Raw genomic sequence first — 23,941 nt, 5'->3', positions numbered from 1 at the left:
ATGGTACCACACAGGAATTAGCTGAGCTCCTGAGAGGGACACATTCTTTCAAAATTGGAACACCTGAATTTAATGATTTGAATGGGTGAGTGACTATTACTATAGTCTATTTTTGTCATACATTTTTGTAATAAATAGATGGCAACCATTTGACCCGGTAATGTGTGTCCACTACTTCAATGTTCCACTGACATTGTTTCCATGTTATTTAAACTCATTATACAGTAAAAGAAAGCTTGTTTCTGTGACATAAGATTATAGATTGCCAGTTATCATCCACATGTGTCATCTGCCAGTTAACTGACTGCTGTCTCCATCCATTCACTTTTTAATGAGCGCTGCAGGGCTCAGCGTTATCGGACTGTTCAACTTTTATGTAGCAAGATGGAGACGAGAGCTTTGCACTGTGGGTTGTAGGAACTGTGTAAAATTGTATATGTTTTTACTATTTGGGCAAAGTCCAAATGTAATTTACAGCTATGTTTATAGATGTTATTTCAAATGTTTCATTTTTCAAAGCAAATCACAGCGGTGAAAGAGTATGATTTACATTTATCAGCTAAATCTCTCACAAATAAACATTATGAAATATGGTTGTTGAAAGAAGCAGGCAAAGCCTGAAGATACCGCAAAGGGCAGAGGCTGATATTATTGCTGTTCTTTATGGCGTTGTTTTATGAACAATGGTAAAACTTTAAAGAATAGGTTATCTTTCGCTCTGCGCACATTACAGATATCACAAACACCAAATCCAAGTTGACAAAGCAGTCAGTGTGAAATGAAATACAGAAGCATTCAAGACATTTTTTTTTTGGGGGGGGGGTTCTTGGTTTCTCTGATCTCCTTTTTATTATCTATCTATCTATCTATCTATCTATCTATCTATCTATCTATCTATCTATCTATCTATCTATCTATCTATCTATCTATCTATCTATCTATCTATCTATCTATCTATCTATCTATCTATCTATCTATCTATCTATCTATCTCGTGTTGTAATAAGATAATCATGTTGCAAGTTAAATATTGCGTTATGTATGGTATCATAGGAAACAGCAATATTTACATTGTAATGACAGGCTGAGAGATACTCATATCAAACAGTGATAACAGGAGACAAGAGACTAAGTAATATAAAGACCAGTTTATATTAGTCATCCAAGTTATTGTTATAGATTCCACAGTGCTTCTTAACCAAGTGTAACACATTTTATAAACTTTACAATAGCCGTGCAGATAATGTTCATAGATTGATTGATTTACACACCACTTATTAATCAATTAGTAAATAAGATTCATTATTATTCTATTGTTAAGCAGTAAAAAAAAAAGTACAAAATAAACAAAAATTAATTTATCCTTTATTAATGATGGCTGTTATAAAGTGTCACCAAATTATCTTACATCAAATACACAACAAAAGTTTTCATTGCTTCATCTTTTAGCCACAGCAGATCATCTACCTCCATCTCACCCTATGCCTAGCACACTAATGCTCCTTTTCTGTGCCCACGAACATCCTCTGTGGTCTTCCTGTTTTCCTCCCGCCTTGCAGCTCCCTCTTCCACATCCTTGTTTGATATATCCACCGTCCCTCCTCCTCTGTCCAAACTATTTCAGCCTCGCCTCTTTTAACTTTATCTCTAAACTGCTCAACCTGAGCTGTCTCTCTGATGTACTCACTTTCTATCCATCCTTAAAAGTAAGTTTTGTTATAACATTTCTAAAGTTTCATCATTTATTAGGGGTTGCATAACTGGTTTTTAAACTGCATAAAGTGATGTGTTATTTCTTCTTTTTTTTCTTTTGTCTGTAGCCAAGCTCATACTCTGTCTCCTTCCTCTCACAGCTGAACAATCCTTATTAAAATATAGCCCGAGTACCTTTGTGAATAGTTCCGGTTCGTGGATTTCCTCACTCAGGAATTCACAGTCATTTGCGGTGAGTCTGAATATATGTCCCCAGGCGATTGCTAAAGCACCCCTCCAAAATGTCCACAAGCTGAAATCACCGAAAGCCTTCTTTGAGTGTCTTCCCAAAAATACACATTTTCTTGGATATTGTATATTTCTGTTTAACGGTGATGACATTCACTTCACAATCCGGTGGCAAGTACATGCCAACATCATCAGAAATTAGCTGGGCGAACCATCATGGTTGTCATGGTAGCGATCACATTTGGACCCTTCCAGTAGTACCACTTAATACTATTGTAGCGAACCACGCTGGAGGAGGCAGGGTAATATATGCCGTTCAGGTTGGACGGACCACAAGCGTCAAACCACCATCCTGCAGAAGAGGAAGTGTGGCAAAAAGTTCAAGGTAAAAGTCAGAATTAATTGAATGCAAGCTCATGAAATGTAACACCCAAATGTACAGCTGTAAGTCAGCAGTAACTTTATACTGGCGCAGAAGGGAAATGAAATGCACTTCAGGACATTTACAAGGGAGTGGATATCGTTTTTTTTTTCTTTACAAGACGGGTTATGAGGAGAGACAGATTGAGATGATGTGGGTTGAGCGACAGCAGGTGACTGATGCAACGTTACCTCCTGACGCGAGCTGCGCACACTTGCAGGTGCAGCGGTCATTGTCTCTGTCCTTGGTGCTGAACTGGCTTCCAGCGTGGGAGAGGCTGCTGGTTCGTCCAGCTGTGCCGCTGAAGCCCTCGGCATGAAGGCTAGAGAGGAAAAAAAAATGAATATAGAAATTCAGCAAAAAAGCTCAGCTGCAGGCGCTCCTATTCATTATTTAAAGCCATGTTGGGCAACTTGTTGGATGCTGCAAATGACAGTGAGTGGAAACTGCCCCCAAACTGGCTGAAGCTCAGTATCTCTAAAGTAATCCAATCGTGTTCTGCTAAACTGAACACGGCACAGTTGTGTTTACTAACCCAGTTTGTCTGTATTTCAATAATACCACAGGATACCAACAGGATGAGGTTGACGAATTGGCTTCTTACTGTTCACTTTTCCTTTGTCGAACTTTGATTCTTCACAGCTTCTGGCAATATCTGACTTTACAATTTGGTTTTAGTAAACCGCTTCCTAAAGAGGGCACAATCCGATGTTCCTCTCTTTCACCGTTCCTTCTTCTTATTAAGAAACTCTGTAAGAGGGGTGTATTTTTGGATGAAAGCCTGTCGAGCTCATCATTAAATTCAAATAAAATTTGTCAATTTATTATTTTACAAAGATAAAACAAAAAGAAACAGATGAATAGAAATATGTAAAGTTATATACCACAATATAATATCATATCCTTTTTATCATATGTACAGTACGACTCCAGCATTCCTATTGTTACCCCATTGTTGTCTCAACATCAGTATAAAAAGTAACCTAAAGAAGTTCTCATTATTTTTCTTCCATGCTGTGCTTTGTGAAGCAGCGGCGCCTGTAAGAAATCTCTATCCAACTTAAATTGATTCGCTCAATTATTTTCATACACCAGCCCGGCAATTGGGTGTGTGTGCGTTTCTGCGTCTGATTCCGCATCTGTGTGTGAGAGTGTGTGTGTGCGCGCACATCACGACTGCTTTAAAGAGAGCAGACAAGGTCAGTCTCGCTGTTTGGCATCTCCTCTGCCCTGTCATTTTGTCTAGTTAGTGCCACACTCTCCCCTGAGTTATGTGACCCCCCTCTCCTCCTCCCATGTAGCCTGGGGCACGCTGTCTGTGAGGACTAAGTGAAGAATCCTCCTCTTGAATTTGTAAGTTCACCGCAGGGCAGGACAACACATCGTGAGACGAAGGGGGGGTGAAGGAGATAATGGTGCTGGTGCTGGGGGGCAGGAAAAAAGCTAGAACAGCACAGAGTTCATTAACAGAATTTCAATCAAATTTAATTACTTTTTTTTTGTTCCCCAACAATACTCATCTTAAATTTTATATTGTGAGGTATAGTGGTGCAACAATACAGAGAGAACCCAACTGATCCGTGAGCAGAACCAGGTTAAGCCGTCTGTCACGACCAGTCAAGATGTGGGGAAAGGTTCAGCCATGCATGAGGATGGGTTTTTTCATGCTAATTCAATGATGTGATGCAAATTAGGACCAATCAAATTAGTCAGAATGGCAACAGCAAGCTTACAGAATATGCTACTGGAAAGAGTGGCCTACAGAAGGTGTCAGCTCCTCCAGCACCCCCGAAAAACATTTGCATTAGCCATGACTTCCAGATGTGTTTTATTTTTTCTCTTTTCCCTCAGCTATTATACCAATACCACAGACCACAGGCTAACCCTTTTCAAGGTGACTGTCTTTTATATTGTTATTGTATGGCTTAATGACAGAGATACAGTTACGCTAAAAGAATGTCGACTACTTTCCCTGCTATAAGTGCAGCTATTCTTGGCTTCCTCGAAGGGAAAGGTGGTCTGTCATATCGATGATTAATGTATGAATCTTGTTACTGAGTTTTAGGTGAAGACCTTGATGCAGCTCTGGGGAGTGCACCGAATGCACCGAGGATGAGAACTCTGACGAGCTGCATAGCACCACAGTTCCAGCTGGGGAGTTGCAATAAAAAAAACAACCCAGCTTCTTCGGGGTGCTAGCTGAATCTGATGCACATTGAACTGGTTAGACAGAACGTGGTTATATGCACTCAGGTGCTTCAACTCACACAGTGTAGCCTACAGCTAAATGTTGAAAGGCTGCGTTTCATCACGCTAATTATGGGGATGAAACTCAGGCAAATGCAATTTTGCTGCCCTATTAGGCGTCTTGGAAGCATACCTCCACATGTGATTATGATTTGTCATCTCTCAGAGCATCAATCTCCATAAACGTTCCCCAAACAAGGGCAAATTCCTGTGAATTTCTATCTAATCTAACCTCATATTACATTTCTGTCTGTTTTAGAAGCTACATGGCTTCGGCATTCTCACACCTCACCCCACCCCGACTCCCCCACACACACACATAATCTTGTTAGTGATTGCTGGGTTACCAAAGGGCTTTGTGTGAGTTGTCAGTTTCTGGCTGCGAGCAGGTATTGCTTAGTGTTCCTGTTATACTCTAGTGGATGTGGCTCCCTTTGGGGATTTTCAGGGGGAAACAGCAGGTGCATTGATGGGAAAAGAAAAATAGAGGCAAACTAAAAGTGCCCGCTTGCCCTCCACTTGGCTCATCATTTTGAATGACATTCTTTTAGAAACAGTCCAATTGCTGCCTCCACTTCAGCGGTCGCAGATTTAAAAAAAAACCCCAGAAAAATGAAAACATAGAGACGAATTTTAACCGTTGATAACGGCTTCTAATCCGAGAGTCCCGCGCCCGCATCAAAGGTGACAGCTGAAGAGGTGTCACTGTACCGCCATTATAGTGTTCACAACAGACAGCTCTTAATATAGCACTTACACTGACTTCTGAAATAAAACACCTTCATTAAGAGCCGATTCATGTCATGTTTCTGAGAAAGTGGGAAAAAGAAATAATTAAATTTTCGATCAGAGTGTGGGTGTTTTAAGTGGGCATGTTGTCAAGTCTTGCCCAATCATGTACTAATTACCAAGTCATTCAATAAGACAAGAAAAGCATTGCTGCAAGCTAAAGAAACACAAGTTACAGTTCATGCTTTTTGGTTACCTGTAGTTTTTGTCCTCTCCGTCTATGTAGAAGTGGTCATAATGCGAATAGGCTTCATTCCCCTCTCTGTCTCTTAGCTGGACATGCAGACTGTAATCCTGGGAGCTGGTCAGCTCGTGGATGATATCATTCCCCAGCCAGTGTTCCCCAGACGACTCTCCAAAACCCTGGATTAGACACAAAGAAAAAGACACAATAGAAAAAAGAAAATATCCTAACAAGGGGGGGATGCTTTTATCAGCAGCCTGCCAAGTATGTTCAGAGTTAATATGAAAATGGACCTCAATTTAAGAAGTGAAACATATCATTCTGATGGGCTAAGACTGAATAAAGGAAGTGAAATACTCAACTCCCAAAGCTAAAGACCGGTCAGCTGACATGTTAATTTACTTCAAAATCCCAAAGCACAAAATCTCCACAAGCAAATGTAAAATACAAATTAAAATAACAGTTGGCTTTGTGAGTTTGTAGGCTGTTTGTTTGAACTTTAGACCTGGACAATAACAATATTTTTAGTATTATTGATAAACAGCAATAAATTATACAAAACCTTCACACACAAACACACTCCACTGCCTAAAATATAACACTGGTTGGTAGTTCGATCCCTGGCTGCTTCGCAGTCTACATGCTAAATGATACTTGATACTAAACCCTGACTTTCTCCTGATGTGTTCATTATGGGAGTGTGTCAATATAGATAAAAAGAACTAAGGCACAGGTGAGCGTGTGTGTGTCTGTGTGTGTGAATGAGACAGGTATAAAGTGCTTTAAGTGCTCGAGGACAGTTGGAAAGCGATATATAAGAATCAGCCCTACTCTCTATAGCATTAACAATTTAGCATTAGCTAACTGCACTTCATTTCCCAGCACTGTACAATGTAGAAGTTGTGCAACAGTTAGCAATGGCAAAAAGTGAATAATAGCTGGAATTCATAAATAATGCAGACTGATATCAGCTACCTCACACTGAGATCTCTGTGCATTTATAGGCTTAGCAGCCATTTCTTCTCTCATTATTTTACTGGTGTAATGTGAGAGACCCAGCCGGTCAGGCACGAAGAACAAGAAAACCATCATACAAAAAGTCAAATAATGATGTCTGTGCCCATAAACGAAGTTAAAATAAACAGATCTAGGCTTGATCATAAAGTAAGACAGCACATTAACCGCTTAAACAAAAAAAAAACAATCCAAAAAATACAAACAAACTCTGTCTACACTGACCCAAACTGATATAAACACACATGAATCAAGAAAACAGGCCAGAAAACTGACTCAGCTTTAACACACAGTGGGAAAAAATCCTAACAAATAAATAGTTAGCTTAATAGCCACTGACATAACTACTGACATAATCATTGTTAAAGGTGAAGAGAAACACCTACCACAACCAGAAACAGCTGCAGGTCTTCTCTGCATGGCCACTAACGTGCAGCTAAGAGTCAGTCAAAGCAAACAAAGAGAGTTTCTAGAGGACCCTGTGTCCCTTAAAACCACCAAATATCTGTTTGTGCTGGAACTCACTATCCTTAGCAGAGTTTCCTGAAAAATTAAAACAGAGGAAACTCACAGCGTACTCATTAAAGTCCTTTGGCATGGGCTAGAAGACCTGTGAGGATACAGAGGTGCACTGTAAGAGCTTCATAGGCAGTCTAACACGCCCAGTTTGTCCAGTGAAGATTCGGGTAGTACTACCAAAATCAAGTGACCTCCAGAAACATCAAGGCGACATTGCTCATTACAAACGTTACTTTTAAATCTGATGGTTACAGTAATTTTAGTATTCACTGTACTGTATAAACTATAGTCAGTTATTTTGCTTTTCTAAATAGCAATTGCCTTTTCCTTAAATCCTCAGTGGCACAATTAAGCCCAAGGAAAGCAAAGAAGAGGATGCCCCAAGCAGATATGGAGGCAATCTTTCATGGATAAACTGAAAGCTGCTGACCCAATCGCCAAAATAACTTTCAGAGAGCACAGGATGTGATGTGGAGACAAACTGTCTAAGTCCTATATTCCATAAGGAGTAAAGAGGATTAAACAAAAGTAAGGAAATAGTGAGTGATAGTGCTAAGAAGAAATAATACAAATAATAGTCTGTAACTGAGCACAAACTGCTAAATATGGGGGAATGAAATGGCTTGCAGAAAAGCCCAGTTTTGTCAGATACCATCTGTGTGTCACCATGAGAAAACACCGGGCGTGGGTCTGTCGTGCTACATCTGCCATGCGATTCTGAGCCATCTCCTGTTGGGCTTCAGCCCAAAATGGGAGCACTTCAGAAGTGAGGCATTTGGTCTGCACAGGTAATTTCTTTTTTATTGACCACTGTTCAATGTTCAATGCAGTTCCTGTGTCTGACTTGCTGCCCCCCTCGTGTGCTCTTTGCAAAAAAACCCCAAACAAACACACACACACACCGAGGACTGTTTCGAGGAGGTGGAAACAGCTCGGTGCAACTCGGCCAGGTCCATTGAATTCCCAGGGTCAGCGCTTGGCACATCCCGTCCTTTCGTGACACATCGGTCTCACTTTTGTGGTGCTACATAACTGACTGGGTTATGCTACACGACTGGCTTTAAAAAAAATGTTTATGTCTTAAATATAAGTTACCTTGTTTCCCTGTCAAACTTGCTTTTTGCTGTGTTTTGTTTTTTTGTTTTTTTTTTGTTCAAATAAAGAGCTGTGGAACATTTATTATCTTTCCAGCATGTCTGGGTGCAAAATTCGATGAACTCTGAGACAACCTCTTTGAGAATACTGTGTGTGGACCAGGGCAAGTGAAGCATTATGGTTCATACGTTATCTGGCATCTACAGGGGCCCCTGTCCTCCCACGCCACAGCTGGAGCCAAATATTTATCATCCACTTGTAAAAATATTGTCCTTCAATAGTTTTTAAGGCGCTTTTTGTTCCCCTCTTTCTCCCACTCTCTCTGTTTGCAGTCACACTCCGCTATGCATTTAATTTCCAAACCGAGCAATGACAATTGATTTCTTGGCATAGGTGAAAGAAAAATTGCTCTTCCATTCAGTCAAAAATCCCAAATTTGTTTTGTCTGTAAAAGCTTTACAAGCACTGGCTTTTTTTTTTTGTTGTGCAACACTTTGTAAATGGAATCAGAAAAAAAGAGCATTATTTAAATTCCAAGCAAAATGAAAGCCAAAGGTGCTAAAACATGCTCGATTCCCAGCCAAAGCGCTGGAGCAACTTCACAGTCTCTCAAGCGCAATTGTATTGTATCCAGTTTGTTTTAGGGTGGTCTTTGCATTTGGAAATTCGGTTTCTTTCATCAACGCACTCATATCCCTGCACAGGAAGGCTTAGGGGAATCTGAGGATGGATGCAAATAATAGTGCTGCGTGACACGTGAGTGTGTGTGTGTTTGTGCATATTTGTTTATGTGGATGTGTGGGAGTATGGCTGGGACAGGGAGTGAGAGCAGGTGCAATAACATGGGGGGGGCTGTGGAGAACATAAGGGCGGCCAAATACAACAAGCGCAGGTCACCCGGGATCACAGGCGAGCTGCTTTCCCTCACCTCTCTGTGTCAAAGCACCCGTGGAAAGTTATTGAAACCTCCTGTCCAGTCCTGCAATACTGATACCATAAGACCTGAGCTTAAAAGTGGCCCTGCCATCTGGCTGGGGAACCCACCGTTTTGTAATCCCTCCACCCACGATGGAAGTCGACGGAACCGTTTCTTCTGTGCTGAATCACCGTCCAACCCCCGCCTCTGGTCTTCATATCACAAAACACCTGCAAATAGAAAACAGCTAAAACAAGCTATTATTCATTAGGGGTGAGTGTCTACAAGAAGTACATCTGAAGCTGTCTTTAAAGAAGACCTGTTCTTGGTAGTCCAAGAACCACCACATTAAGTCCCCTTCAAGTTTGTGCGTGCATCAATACGTTTTTATCCAACTAAAGAAGCATCAGAGCAACTGCAGCTGATACAGAACATAGAGCATTTGCCACAGTGATTGTTCTCTATTCAGAAGAGGCAAAACATTCATTTGGACTCCTGCTTCAAGCCACCTGGTGAATGCCGATCCTGTATTCCCCACCAGCTGCTGTGAGGGCTCTCTGGCTTTTTATCAGCTAACTGCTTGGCTTTGTTAACCAGCTTGTCACTGATTGTTGGTTGGCATTAAGTTGGTGCAGAGCAGATCCATTGGAGATGTTTTTTTTTCAAATGGCATTAAGACTGAATGAAAAGAAAGAAGTCTGATGCTGTAAATTCGAAACAATCAACTAAAAGAGTCTAAAATGCAGGAAGTCCTGCAGCAGATTTACTTTGCAAATAAGTATTTAATTTAATGACATACAAAAAGTATTTATTTTATATTCAAAAATGAAAAAAAATGTTCTAAAACATCTCAACAGTCTATGAAGTATCATACAAATGATACAAATGATGAACATATGTCAGACATTGAGTATTCCCTATGTTTCCCATTTTAAACCATCTGAGACTGACGTCTAATCTTTCCTGAGTCTATGTATCCTTAAAGAGGGATTAATCTGAAAATGTCACTTCTTAAGGAACCAAAGCTGTCTACACTAAGTGAAGAATTGACATGAAGAAATAAAACACACCGCAGCCTTTCTGTTATTTAAAGCATGCCTCGGAAACCTCGGGAACTCTGCGTCTAAGGTTGTCACAATGATACAACCCAGGTGGGAAAGAAAAAACTTCACCTCACCATGTTCTCTTATCCCTTGTGTAGCAGCTGAGGACGAGGCTTCTGCGTTTCTGGTTACACAGTCTGCTTTCTTTCTTGCTTGGCCGCAGGTTTTTCCATGGATTTTTGAACAAACTAATATGAATTCATTTTACTTGTTTGTCTCGTGACAGATCTTGAAATCTAAACTTGTCCAGGGACTTACTTTAGATATCTGAGGTATTTAATTGGACCTCTTCCAGCCTCCTTCAGGTGTGCTAAATGAATTTCTCCCATGGGTGGTAAGATTAGATACTTCAGTGATTCATTTTAATTGAACGCTTGTACTCACCATACCTCAAAGCAGTGTTGGACTAGTGTTCTTTGGCACTATGTTTGAATATCTATAAAATGTTGTCTCCTCAAATTATAAATGTTGTCAGCGACAGTTGTGTTTCAGAAACAATCTTACACTCTGGAATGTGGATACAACCAATAGTTGCTTGAATGTCTTCAACCAACCAAACCTCAATTCAGTTTTATTTATATAGCACCAAATTACAACAAGAGTGGCCACAATGTGCTGTATATCATAACAACTCAGAAAGCCTCAGCAATCAGGGAACTCTCTTTGAGCAAGCACTTGGTAACCGTGGGAAGGAAAAAAAACTCCCCGTTAACAGGAAGAAAGCTCCCAAAGAACCAGGCTCAGGGAGGGGCAGATCAGTTGAGGGAGAACTGGTCACGGCATATAAGCATCCACATTGCAGGTTAATTTTTTTTAGTAAGAAATTAAAGTGTTCAGATGGTTCCGAGAATTTCATTTACCCTGAAATACACAGCAGACCAGCAGTGTTGTGTGATTATACTCTGGCACATTAGGCCAATGTTCTGACCTTAAAGGCATCACACCGAATACAAAAACAGGGTCTTGAAATAGAATTCTCAATTTAAGTCATTTCCCAAATGTGGTTGTTACTCTGATTTAGACCAGATTCATATTTAATACTCCAAATAGACTTGTTATTGGCCAAGAAAGGCATGCCAGGGCCAAATCCATTACAATAAAGCACTGGAAGCTCAAGGGTCATTAGGATTTTCAAGAAAAAAAAAAAAAAGACTTTATGGTCAATGTGATAAAGGGACTTTCTACGAATGGAGTTCTCAAAAACATACAGAAAAGAGACACAAAAAAGGAAGAAAAGAAGAAAAAAACAGACCCTTAACTATGTGGTTTTGTAATCATTATCATCATTCACAGAGCCTAATGGATGGCCCGCTAAATCTGCCTCATATATCCAGTTTATGCATTAAACATGTATTCTTGTATTCCTTTTGTCTGTAGAGAAAGCTGGCTTTCGGCTTTGAAAATAGGGCAATTTGTATGTGCCCCACTTTTATGAAGCCACCCAGCTTGCCAGCCACATTGCAACTTGAATTAGATGGCGTAGATTGAAAGCAGCAATGATTTCACGAGTACTAACTTGTATCAGTGGAAATGTACACTGGCCCCAGTTGGCAGGAAACACATGGCACCAGTGCCTAACACCTGGCTGCCTTGCCCACAGGAAATAAAGAGGAAGAACAGGGGGTGGGGGAGGGGGGCAGAGGCAGTAGGAGTTGGTGCCAACAGCTAACTAGACTGAAAATAATGAATAAAACAACACTGCTTCAGCCTGTCTTTTTTGCCCTGTAAGGCTTTGAGAGTTAAGATCCCCAGAATGCTAGATGTGACTCAGAATATGAATAGCCTGCTGGTGGATGTCATGGTTGACTTACCAAGGGCTAGTTACTTGAGATCAGTAGAGGTACCTCTTAGGCTTTTCTGACTTTGCATTCTGCAGTGCACTCTCGCTCACCATAAAGCCTGCAGGGCATAATGCTCCTGTTGCTTATTATTTTAGCTCTCTGTAACACAGCATGACATCTCCATCACCTCTACACCAAATCCCTAGTATATTACCATGACATCAGACTAGTTTTGTTTTTTCTCCCTGTATTTATTGCAGCTCAAAATAATGACTCTGGGTTGGGGAAAAAAACTATAAAATTAATCCAAGTTAAAATAACTCTAGTGTTAAATTGTGTGAGACACACAGACCAAAAGAAAGTTTCATGTCAGAGTCGGTTAGGTGATATTTGCAAGAAAAGGCCAGTGGCCTTTAAAGTCTTACTACCTTGACAGTCTGTGTGGAGTTGTGGAGGCGTATGCTATATATTCCACTTTCTTTCACTCCAGATCGCAGGATCTCTGCACAGTCCCTGAAACTAAGCGGCTCCTCCTTGGGCATATTGGAGATTTCTGAAGAAACATGCAAACATGTGTTTACAGATGGCAACCTTACGGGTTTTGCACACAAATCCCAACCCCATATGTGAGTTCTCTCGAAGCTTTACACTCTGCTTTAAGCCTTTTGTGTCTGCAGTGTAAGCATGTACATATATAGCATGTCTCAGATGTTAATTACAAGCTGCCTTTGGCTATATTTGTTTAGAAATTGATATTTATAGTGCCATTTGCACAGTAAACTTACTAAGGCTTACCATTGCAGTGATTGGCCACAGCGAGCAGCTGCTGCACAGTATCTGTGAGCATGGCCTGCTGTCTCTGTAGTAAGGTGCTGTTAAGAGAAGAGCTGCCCAGTTCGTGCTGAAGCTGACTGACCAGTTGGCTCTGCCTCTCGAGAAGCTCTTGAAGCTGCTGCTTCTCGCTCTGCAGACCTTTTAGCTCCCTCCCATACCGACCCTCCAAGGTTAAGAGCCTTTGTTCCAGAAAACTGTCAAAGCAAAGAAAGAGAAAGTGAATTTTTCTACTTTATAGAGCATTCTTGAAAAGAGAGGAAAAAATTAATGAAAAATACATCTGAAGCAGCACTAACACCATTGTTAAATGCATATTGTTTGGAGGATGAAGATTAAAAGCGTGTGTGTGTGTGTGTGTGTGGGGAGGGGGGGGGGGGGGTGCAGAATCCATCCATTCAGCATTTACCTTTCACAGTGGAGACTGCACAAACTTGCACATTTATACAAGGATGACTAATAGACATCAGCTCCACAGTCTCATTGGGCTAACATCATATAAACACCTGTACCACAGCAGCACTCGCAGATGGCCTGCATGCTAAGCTGCTCGATCATAGCAATGAGGTAACAACCTGATTGCGTGTGTGTGTGTCCAAACGAGCACCATAAATCCCTGCAGCTTGATCTTTATGGCTTTGACTAATGAGTCTGCAGCAGTTATTTATTGAAACAATCCAGCCACCTAGATTGAACAAGCTACTTCTGAGCTCCGTGAACACGCAGATGGATCTTCAATCTCCCACTTTAGGCAGCAGCTCAGTATGTGGCCGGGAAAGAAAGCTGGATCAATCGAAGCCACTTTTTTTTTCTTTTCACTCACTTCCATTTTATTTTTTTGCTTTGTGGGAAAACACTCGATGAGAAATTGTTCTCCATTATGGGCGCTTTGCTTCAATCACAGTGCAAAGCATGGCATAAAGGCAGCACAGCAATGTTTCAATGATTGTGTAAGTTGACGGAACATTTCTTGTGCGACCTGGGCAATTATACTGTTCTGGTTATGATATTCTGCTATTTACTATTATTATTCTAAAATATACACTGGTACTAGTCTTGCTGCAGTGTGCTGTACTTCCTGCCAATACTAGTTCACATATAATGCCTATGAAAGCAAACATGCCTCTCTGCCCCTTCTTAGCTTGGCAGCAGTTCAAAAACTGGCCCCATGCCCTTAATGCTCAGCAGCAGTAGCCTCATCCAACTAGTGGAGCCCTTATTTCCCTTTCATTCCACAGCTGCCTCTCCGCAAATCTGCTATTACATTTCTAATTTCATGCACCCTGTCATGGAGTTTACCCTTGTCAAGACAGATTCATTTATCTACACGTCCGATCTGCGTCACCGTCTTGAAAGATGAGGGCCGAAGGGCAGAACGGGGGGTCGAGCGGGGCCAGATGTGTAACAGGTGCTAGAACGCTGGAGGACTGTGTTCTCTGTTGGTCACACTTGGTAGAGATGGATGGAATGATAAACAAGCGGATAGAAAGAAAGAAAGAAAACTGGCTCCCTTTCAATCCACCCAGAGCCCAGCCCTTAACCTCCTGGCCTTTACTTGACCCTGTGTTCCTAGAGAGAAGAAAGGGAAACCCCTCCTAACTGCACTGCCCATTTACTAGCAAACACACACAAACACACACGCTTATACAATGCGCATTATGTCTAATTGCCCTCTAGTTCACAATTGATGAGCTCATTCAACATATTTCTTTGCAGTTGCAGTATGGGAAGGGCCAGTTTATGCATGTGCATATACAGTGCATTAATCTCTGCGGGGCTTTTATAGTCTCCCTTTCAAAATACCCATGAAGTGGCCTTTTCCTGAGAAAGCATTCTTTTTCAAAGGAGTATTTGCTTTTTTATGTTTCATCTTATTTCATTAGCAAAGGAAAAACTGATGAGGAAAATAGCACGAACCAAGTCTTACAGACAGATTTTTAAAATCTGTATGTGTTCTCACCTGTTTTTATCACTGAGGCGAGAGATCTCTTGAGTCTGCAGAAGTATATGTTTCTCCAGCCGGTTAGTGAAGAGTGAGTACTCAAGTAGCTGAATCTCCAGGCGGCTTGTCTGGTTTAACACCTATAGATTGATAAAAAAAAACAATAAGCAAGAAAAAAAATCTATCACACATTAAAGAAGATTGAATGAGAACGGTGAGAGATGTGGAGTGGAAAAATAAAGGGCGCTCGCCGGGAATTCATAAAAAGGACCCTTGGGGATAAACTGTCCATCACAAAGCTCGTGAAATTGCCTTCTTTGATTTTATAATCAAAACTTAAGCAAGGATGATCTCATGTGCACCTGTGACATGTTTTGAAGTCGCGGTTAAAACAAAAACTTGAACAAAGCTGCTCGGATTATTTGCACAGGTTGCAAATTTTATATAAGCTTTGATAAGAGAGAAAGAAAGCAACGGGACCAAAAACAGCCTGGTCTGTAATAACAAAATCTGTGGCATAATTGAAGGCACATCTGTGTTGTGCTACCAAGCTTTGTGTTTTAATTGGCTTGTTGTCAGACGCAAAGCTCGACTCACTGTGTCAATCAAGAGCCTGCAGGACCAAATACCAGCTGTTTTAGAGCATTTCCCGCCACCTTTGGGCATGGCTTCTCAGCGGGTTACATCTGATTTACATTTAATTAGCTGTTCACCGAGCGTTTCCCAAGTGACATCATTTGTTTTTGCATGGGTGTGGCCCCCACAGTTTTTCATTTGGACTGGCTGCAAATAGGTTCGCTCTGGTCTTTGCTGATAGGCTTACCTGGGTCTCAACATCTGTCAGTTTACGAGTCTGCTCTGCTGATTGGCTGAGGAGGTTGGTTCCCATCTCGAGCATGGCAGCTGTCTGGGTGTGTACCGCAGTTCTCTTTATTTCCTCCACCCCGGAGCGCACATTCTCGTTGATGAAGTTCTCCAGCTGTGGGGAGAACAGGCTGATAATTTTCTCATTCTGTGTTGGTAATAATCAGATTTTATCCATGCACTGCATATGAAGGATGGAGGTGGCCACCATGAAGTCACCCATTAGTTTGTGGAAATTGTGAAGCCTCAGTATTAGCATTTTAATTTTATGGAGTCAGAACCACCACATTTAGACCAGAGGGAGTCGAGTGCTAAGTTGTGAGCAAAGTGATTGGAAACGACAGAGGTGAAGACTCTCAGACAGTAGTTGACTACCAGCTACAGCTGCCTTTGTTGGCAGCTGTGGTCAGTAAATAGCATAGGAAGCTGTGTGTATGGCACATCGGTCAATCAACAGTCACAACACTTAATGTAGGCCTTGCAAAAATCCAATCCATGCAGTTGCGAACAATAATCCTCAGATCACTAGTAGCCTGAAAAGGCTCCTGAATAATAATAAGAAAGACTTTAAACGTGGGGACGGGAAGGAACTGAGGAGAGTTCAGAGGGACCTAACAGTGAAGCTGAGGAAATGCAAGGATTCCTATAGGAGGAAGCTGGAGGTTAAAGTTGAGCAGAATGAGAAGAATGAAAAACAAATCACTGGTTTTAAGGTGACAGACAGACAACCAGTGAGCAACCTGGAGAGGGCAAATGAGGTAAACCTTTTTACCTCATTTGCAGGTTTAGTTCACAGCCCTCCACACACACTCACTACCTTTACTGATTTTTTTTTCCTTTCTCCTCTTCTTCCCCTTCCTCCCCCTACTTAACTAAGACTCCTGGCCTCCTCCTGGTGCTTGCCTTGTGTCTGTGATCCTAACGCCATTTATGACGCCATTTTGAAGAAGGAGTAGATAGCAAACATCCTGTCTGGTTCCTGCACCAGAGACGTCAACACTATCAGAGCATAAAGACTATCGAGCAGTTGCTCTCATATTGTATGCAACAGAAGTACTGGAGAGACTAGTTTTGGTCCTATTGAAAATGCATGGAATAACTTCTCTTGGCCTTCCACAGTTACATACAGAACAAATCTAAATACAATCATCCACATACTGCAGAGGGTTTACTCCCATCTAAATAGTAAGAAGGATCACTTCTGCTGCTGTCTCCATTCCTGTTCATCTTGTACACCTCAGACTTTCAGTACAACTCTAAGTCATTAAGTGATGAGCAGGAGGAGGAGTGCAGGACACTAGTGGATGACTTTGTTGAGAGATTTGGAAGAAATCTTTCACTTCTTTGGGTTATTAATAGTAGAGAGATAATGATCGACCGCATAAGGAAATAGATAGCTGTACGGCCCTGGGGCAGGATCTGTGTTCAGATGAGCACTGTATTTACTGCCAGGCTGTAAAAGGTTATTTTAGTGGCTAAAGTTGAGCATTTTAACACAAAGGTCTATGAGGGCTTACTGATTTACTTGAAGCTGGCCTCAAATGGCCACTAGGGGAACTGCAGTTTTTTGACAATTCATTTTTCAGCCCCAAGGGATTGCTGCTTGATTTTAGCAGGCAATGTGCTTTATGTATTCACTAGGACATTGATGCAGTATGAAAGACTGAACCTTGAAGTCGTGTGCCCTTTTTTTTTTACCTCAATCTTTTCAGACACTGTGATGGAGTCACAGAATTTAGTATCCCCGGGGCATTTGCAGTGTATTTCCACTCATCTATCCATCCATCTACAGGTTTACCTCAGGCCAATCACCTAACATTCATAAAATGATGGAATATATAGGCATTTCAGTGGGTATGCAGAAAGAGAAGCGAAAGCATATACTGGGAGTTTGACATCAAGATATTCATGAGCAGGACTTCAGGGATAGTCACCTAAACTCTGTAATCAATCACAAGCACCGAGAGAGAAGCATTGGCTAAAACCCATCATATGTTACACCGGGAGTAAAAATAGGATGACATCCATCTTGTTCCAATAAATAGATTTTCTTATTAATGTGGTCTGTTTGAGAAAACGGCATCAGGAAGTCCAATTTCACTTTTTCTACTGTGAATGATACAGTTTTGTTTGACGTTTAACGGGCAATGGCCTGTGCCTTTTGCAATAAAGCAGAGTAGAATATCGAACTCGAGAACATTAATATTTATGATTTTTCTGGGGAGAAAAGATCAGACTGTACTCATTAAACCACACAAGTGGAAAATTAAGTCTCTGAGGAGAAAGCACTCAAAATTATCCAGCTAATGAGTGGCTATCCACAAAAATCGAAGGAAATTCAAACCAGACAATTGTTTGTTTGGTGGTTTATTTGTTTGCTTGTTTGTTTCTTCGCCTAAAAAAATATGTGGAGGAATGGGGTCATTATAATTCTTTCTATTAAGTTTAAAAAATACTAACTTAAGTGGGATAATAGAGATGAATCTGCACTCAAACTGTTTGCTTGCTAGTAATCTTTCTCTTTGTCTCTTGAACTTTCCCATTCTTTTAAAGTGTCTCCCTTCAATCTTTCTCTGTAAATCCCTCCCTCATATTTTACTATTTTAGGACAACTGAGACTGCGGGGGGGGGGGGGGGGGGGGGGAAATCCGTTCATAATGAAGGTTATGAAGAGATTACCAAGCGGATTAAAGCAGACTCCAAAGAAGAACCAAAGATCCCTGCATCGTAATCAGCCTTATGCATTCAGGGCTGCTATCGGCCTGCCTGTCCAAAGTGTTCCTATTACATCCTTTCTTCCAGAGCTCAATTCAGAAGTCTTGATGTACTCCATCCCCCTTCTGCCAAATGCTCGCTCGCTGTTGCTGTCGCTCGCTGCACTATGCAGCCAGATAAATTGCTTTTGGGATGTAACATAATTCCGTTTTATTGTGTATATACGAAAGAGAGAAGGGATCGGTGCTGAGAAAATCATAGGACTTCCCTGATATCTTAATTACTGAGCAAATGGACGCGCTTGTTCTTGGTTACAATTGCAGAAGGGAGGGGAAACATGTGTGCACGTTGTTTTGGCAAATGACCATGATAGACGGAGGCGCAACAGGATGGGTACGACTGCGAGAATGGAAATAGTGATTTGACAGTGCAAAAGCAGAAATCTAGAGAAACTTCTGTGTGAAACTTTTGTGACTTGCTCTTTAATCATACAGATTTTTTCTGCCACCACCTCTATGCAATGGAAGAGACAGAGAGTCTGTTTAAGCTGTGCAGTGTACAAAAAACTCTAGATGCATTTCACACTGCGACCTGTTTTCACAGCAGCAAAGTCTGTTAAAAGATTTGCCTCTGGTTGACACCATGTTCTGTAGGTTGAACAGGGCAACGACAAAGAATATAAATCAATGTGGCTGCTGATTTTGTTTTTCACCTGGGGTTGGCAGTTCCTGCTTGTCAGGAAAAAAACAGACACACCCACCTGATGAATCCAGACTTTTTGATTTTTCATCATGTTATTCACATCTTAGTAGTTAATAGATGGACTGGCAGCAATGTTAAACAGCATTAGTTCAACTGAGGTCCCAGCAGATCTGTTTATCTCCAGCTGCGGGACAACTCCAAGCCACTTTGCAACCCACCTCTACATCAGCTCCACCCTTCATCCTGTGTTTCGCTTAACCTGTGGTGTATCTGTTGTCACTGATATCTGCATTATTATCTGCTGCAGGGTGATGTTCATCTCTCCATCTTATGCTCGTATTTATGTTTTTCTAATGATGGGTCTGGTACCAAGAACAGAAGCATGCTACCAGATGTTAGCTAATGCAATATTTTTTTAGGGATAGGTATATTTTTAGAAAGTCCAAAAATGCATCCCAGTAACTTCGGAGATACCCTGAATTGTCCTTTAACACCATGACAACACTAACCTTTGTAGTTTTGACTGCAATGTCTGGATCTATTACTGGATAAATCGGACAGCTGGGGTCCTGACATTACAATTTAGCTCAAAGCACCAACACAGCCAGTAGCATGAGGGCAGAATTTTATTCTTGTCTCGGTGTCACTTTATTTATTGCTGTGAGGACTGCCAAGACACCCACAGACTGTGGTAAAGAAAAAGAAAAACTCAACTAAACAAAACTGCAGCATAAGTGAAACTGTGTCTTTGTAATTGAGATGAGCACTTAAGATTTAATAATTCAGCAGTCAGAATCAGACCACTTACGAAGGAAAAATGTGTGTAAGTCTATGAAAGTTAATGGAGCCCAATCGAGTGATGTAAGTAATGTGGTAGAAATACTTTGGTTTAATGAAATATTGAGCAGCCAAACTATCAGGTCACCAGTGGTCAGCTAGCTACCTTGATCTGTGCAATATTTCTGCATTAGCATAATAACCACAGCCTCTGAAACATACTAAGAAAAGCAGCCAAGCCCTCAGGGCAGCAGAGAGCAAAAGGGACACGATGGGGGTGATGTTGGGGGTTGTTCCAAAAGAAAACAAACACCAGTTTCTTCTTGGAAACACCAGGAGGAATCTGGAGCATTAATACAGTCCTGTTGGACTTCACTCAGAGTTTACTCTGTGGAACATGGTGGATTAGTATGTGTGTGTGTGTGCTCCTAAATCTGTATGCGTGGGTGTGTGTTTTCTTTCATAGGGTTTTGGTAGAAAGCTCACAGTAAGGGTCGTAGCATCCCAGGGGAGCTTTGAGGGAGATCGTAGGTTTCACAGAAACACCGACACACACTCATACATGTGCCTGAAGCTCTTCCAGATCCATACCACCACGTTCCTCCAAAACCTGCAGAATGCAGATAGGCTTAATGAGCCTCACAAGGTGCTGAAAAAGCTTTGCCATCTGGGGTCAAAGTTCAGCGTACCCTTGTGCAATTGAAAAGAAAGGTCTCTCTAGAGTAATGCTGTGTTTTTGTTGAAATCCCACCTACAGTTTGATCATTTATGCATCAGTTTAGTCTGCTGGGGGTTACTTGTTGAAATGTTGGATCGTTTAGTTTCATTCCAGACGTTATGTGGAGGATGTTGGCAACGGAGCGCGATGTGTGTCAGCAGAGGCTTTTCTGTACATGTTGTGGGACTGTTTTACTGCTTTTTGTTTATAGCCGCTTATATCACATCTCTGGTGGAGAAAGTGGAAAGTTAGAGTCCAAGATGAGTCCAAGATGAGAGCAGCATGTGAAGATTTAAATTCTACAGTTCAGCTCGAGCTTTGTAAACGATATGCGTGAGGACAAAGTGTTTTTTTCTTCCTTTTTCCATATTTCAAACACACACGTATATATTTATAATATGACCCCACGAGATGCTTCCTATGGAAGGCGTGACTCCAGTTCATAGATGGAGTATCACGCAGAGCGAATACACAGGGGTATATCAGTGTGTGCTTTTATGTGTGTGTTTCGATTCCATTTCAGGTGAACGTGAGCAGAATGGGAGAAGGTTTTGAGAGCTCATGATCGATGAGACACATTCATCACATCAGAGGTGCGGATAGAAATGACAAAGTTGGATGGAAAAGATTTGTCAGGAGGGAAAGGAAAGAATTAAAAATGAGTGTATATGGTGGGAAGGGTGAAGTGACAGCAACGGAGGAAACATTTTGGCATTCACAAAACCACATTTTCATATCCTCAGATATGTGTTTGCACTCAGTCGGCCAGTCTAAACACCCAACACAAATTCTTATAATCAAACTGGGGATTAACGCATACCATAAATATACTGGCGGAGATGGAGACGAGAATAGACAGATGGGTGGAGAGGGGTAACCTGTCAGTCACTCAGTCAGTCTGTCCAAAACAATGGCCCAACACTGATTCCCTGCCCAGATAACCTTAGGAATGGAAACTCCACTGTGAAGCCATTTTACATTACATCATTTCATTTTACTCAGTCATAATCTGAGTCAACCGGAGCTACAAAGGCTAACAATCCAATGAGGACAAAATGTGTCCAACACCATCTTACTGAGAAAGGATGATACTGTTTTTATGTACATTGGGTTTGGTACAGAGAGCATTTGAGTTGACTTTGGCTCATAAATCCACTAAAACATGAGTCAAGAGTAGAAGTTTTGTATACTTGTTGCTCGTGGGGGCGAAAACACTCATTTAGAAGGTTTAACCATGTGAGACATATTTGGCATGATATTATAAAACTTTTTTTTTATCCATTCTTCTTCCACTTGCATGCAACAGGGAGTTCTGACATCCCAGTGGTCTTAAATTCAGACACACACTCATACACTAGGTATTGTCATGGAGCCAGATATCCATACAGCAAGCATCCAGGAAATCCCAGCTAAGCAGTGAACTTATCAATAATGAGGGCTTGTCAACAGATGTTATCGGATGGAGCACTCTGTGGACATCCGGTGCTTCTACAGCATTTAGTTTGAAGATCTGCGAGCTGAAAGCGACATTGCAAAAAAAGACAAGAAGAACACGGTATGGCAGGAGGAAGTGGTCGCCTTAGTCAACAGTTCAGAAACCTTACCTTCTGCAGCCACTGAGTGTTATTCTCCATGGCACTCTCCAGACTCTGCAGCTTCCTCTCTTGCCAGGAAGGCCTCTCCTTTTGGGCCTTGCTCTCCTTGGTTTGGCTTGTATCGGGCTCGGCCTCAGGTGGGGAGTCCCTTTGCAGGATATTTGTGACCTGGAAGTCCTTTAAGGGATGGCAGTGTTCCACCTCAGGGAGGATGAAAGTGTAGCTGCAGGGGCCGTGCTGCACACGGTGCTGCTGGCGCTCTGAGGCAATCGCGATGGCCAGCATATAGGCCAGGTAGGTGAAGGTCAGGGCCAGCAGGCGGCCCATGTCAGGGTCAAGAGAGGTAAAGGGATGGGAGAAGAGAGATGGAAGAAGGTTCCACCACACCTGGGAGAACTGGCAAGGGAGTGAGATCAATTTCTCCTTTTGCCCTTTCTATATTTTTCTGTCCCTGAATGCTCTGCCTCTGTCTTCTTCCTGTATTCTCAGTCCAACTCCTGCTGCTCCAGCCTCTGTTTTATCACTTTCACTTGTCCTCTTTTGGCTGATCCTCCACTTTGCTGCTGCATCCAGAAGTCTTTCTGCAGTCCAGTTCGTAGTCCAGCTGTTCTTTGTGAGGGGTGGATACAAAAACACACACACACAGGAAAAAAGGCAATTGTTTCCTATTGTAACTCCAACACCCGGCCAGCCAGCACATGCAGCTCAGCCCAGGAAGCCAACAGCAGACTTCCCTCCCACCGTTTATCTCTCTTTTGAAAAGTTGCTTTCCTCACTGCCGTCTACTCAAGCTCCTGGAGTCCATACATTGGTCTGGATGAGAGAGGGGAGAGGAGTGAAGAGAGGCCTGCTTCAGGATGTTGGCTGAAGCGGTAAAGCTCTTAAAGCAGTAGAGAGAGAGAGCTGTGTACCTCACCACACACACCTCTTGAGCACATAATCAGTCAACCACCCTTCCCTCTTTTACTTTCTCCCTCCCTCTTGCGCTACTCCTGTTTGCAGGGGGGTTAGAAGAGGAAGCTGCAAAAATTACACACAGCTCACCACAAGAGCCAAAAACTAGGAACTCTCTTTGAAAACCTTTTGCTCCTTCTCATTCTCTCTTTCCTTCTCTCCACTTCCTGTGTCTTTTTAATTTAAAACCGTTTTACTGGCATGTCAATTATTATTTGGTAAAGAACATGTTTACCTGAAACGATACAAAAAAACTGACTATGTCAAATTCTTATCTTTTGATTAGGAATCACGTTTGTTATGTTGCAGTACTGATTAATACTAGTTTGGTGTTTTCAAACCCTGCAGTACGATGCCTGTTTTGCCTTCAGTTGTTGGCTAAACTGATATTTGCTCAGTCTTTCATTTAGATTATTTACAATCTAAATGAAACTAGCAGAAACAAGCCTATTACTATGGCTCTGCTGTAAACATGCATAATCAAAAGAAGAAGAGAACATTTTGGACATTTTCTCTTCCAGGTGTACTGGAGGGTGTCCCACCTGTGGACTTCATTGTCCTTTTGCACCTGTATTGTTGAGGTATTGACATGGAGTTGGAGCTTCAAGGTGGTTGCTACCTGCCATGGTGGTAATCCCTGAACCAGATGGAGGACATGGGAGATGAAGGGATCCATCGCTCTAAGGAGTTCTGTCGGGCTTGTTTAGCCTGTGGGACTCCTGAGACAGCTGAAAGGTAGCGGCAGCCCAAGAGAAGTGTGGCTCCGGAAGTAGTTGAAGCAAAAACATGGGTGTGGGAAGAATTCAGTGAGGTCACAGAACAAGATTTTTGGTC

At 41.8% G+C, this 23,941-nt stretch overlaps 1 protein-coding gene across 1 annotated transcript; it reads right to left on the bottom strand.

The window, feature by feature from the left end:
- Positions 1-1,128: 1,128 nt before the first annotated feature.
- angpt2b (angiopoietin 2b) lies at positions 1,129-23,092 on the bottom strand. Its single transcript, XM_026156042.2, has 9 exons — positions 22,163-23,092; positions 15,606-15,761; positions 14,801-14,922; positions 12,805-13,037; positions 12,438-12,562; positions 9,254-9,355; positions 5,594-5,760; positions 2,553-2,683; positions 1,129-2,292 (listed from the first exon to the last, which is right to left on the bottom strand). The coding sequence occupies exons 1-9, from the start codon at positions 22,478-22,480 to the stop codon at positions 2,132-2,134; spliced, it is 1,515 nt and encodes a 504-aa protein (XP_026011827.1). The 5' UTR covers positions 22,481-23,092; the 3' UTR covers positions 1,129-2,131.
- Between the last annotated feature and the right edge of the window lie 849 nt (positions 23,093-23,941).

Source organism: Astatotilapia calliptera, chromosome 22 (genome assembly GCF_964374335.1).
Source record: "Astatotilapia calliptera chromosome 22, fAstCal68.1, whole genome shotgun sequence".
NCBI classification, from domain to species: Eukaryota; Metazoa; Chordata; class Actinopteri; order Cichliformes; family Cichlidae; genus Astatotilapia; species Astatotilapia calliptera.
This window is presented reverse-complemented; position numbering and strand designations above follow the sequence as displayed.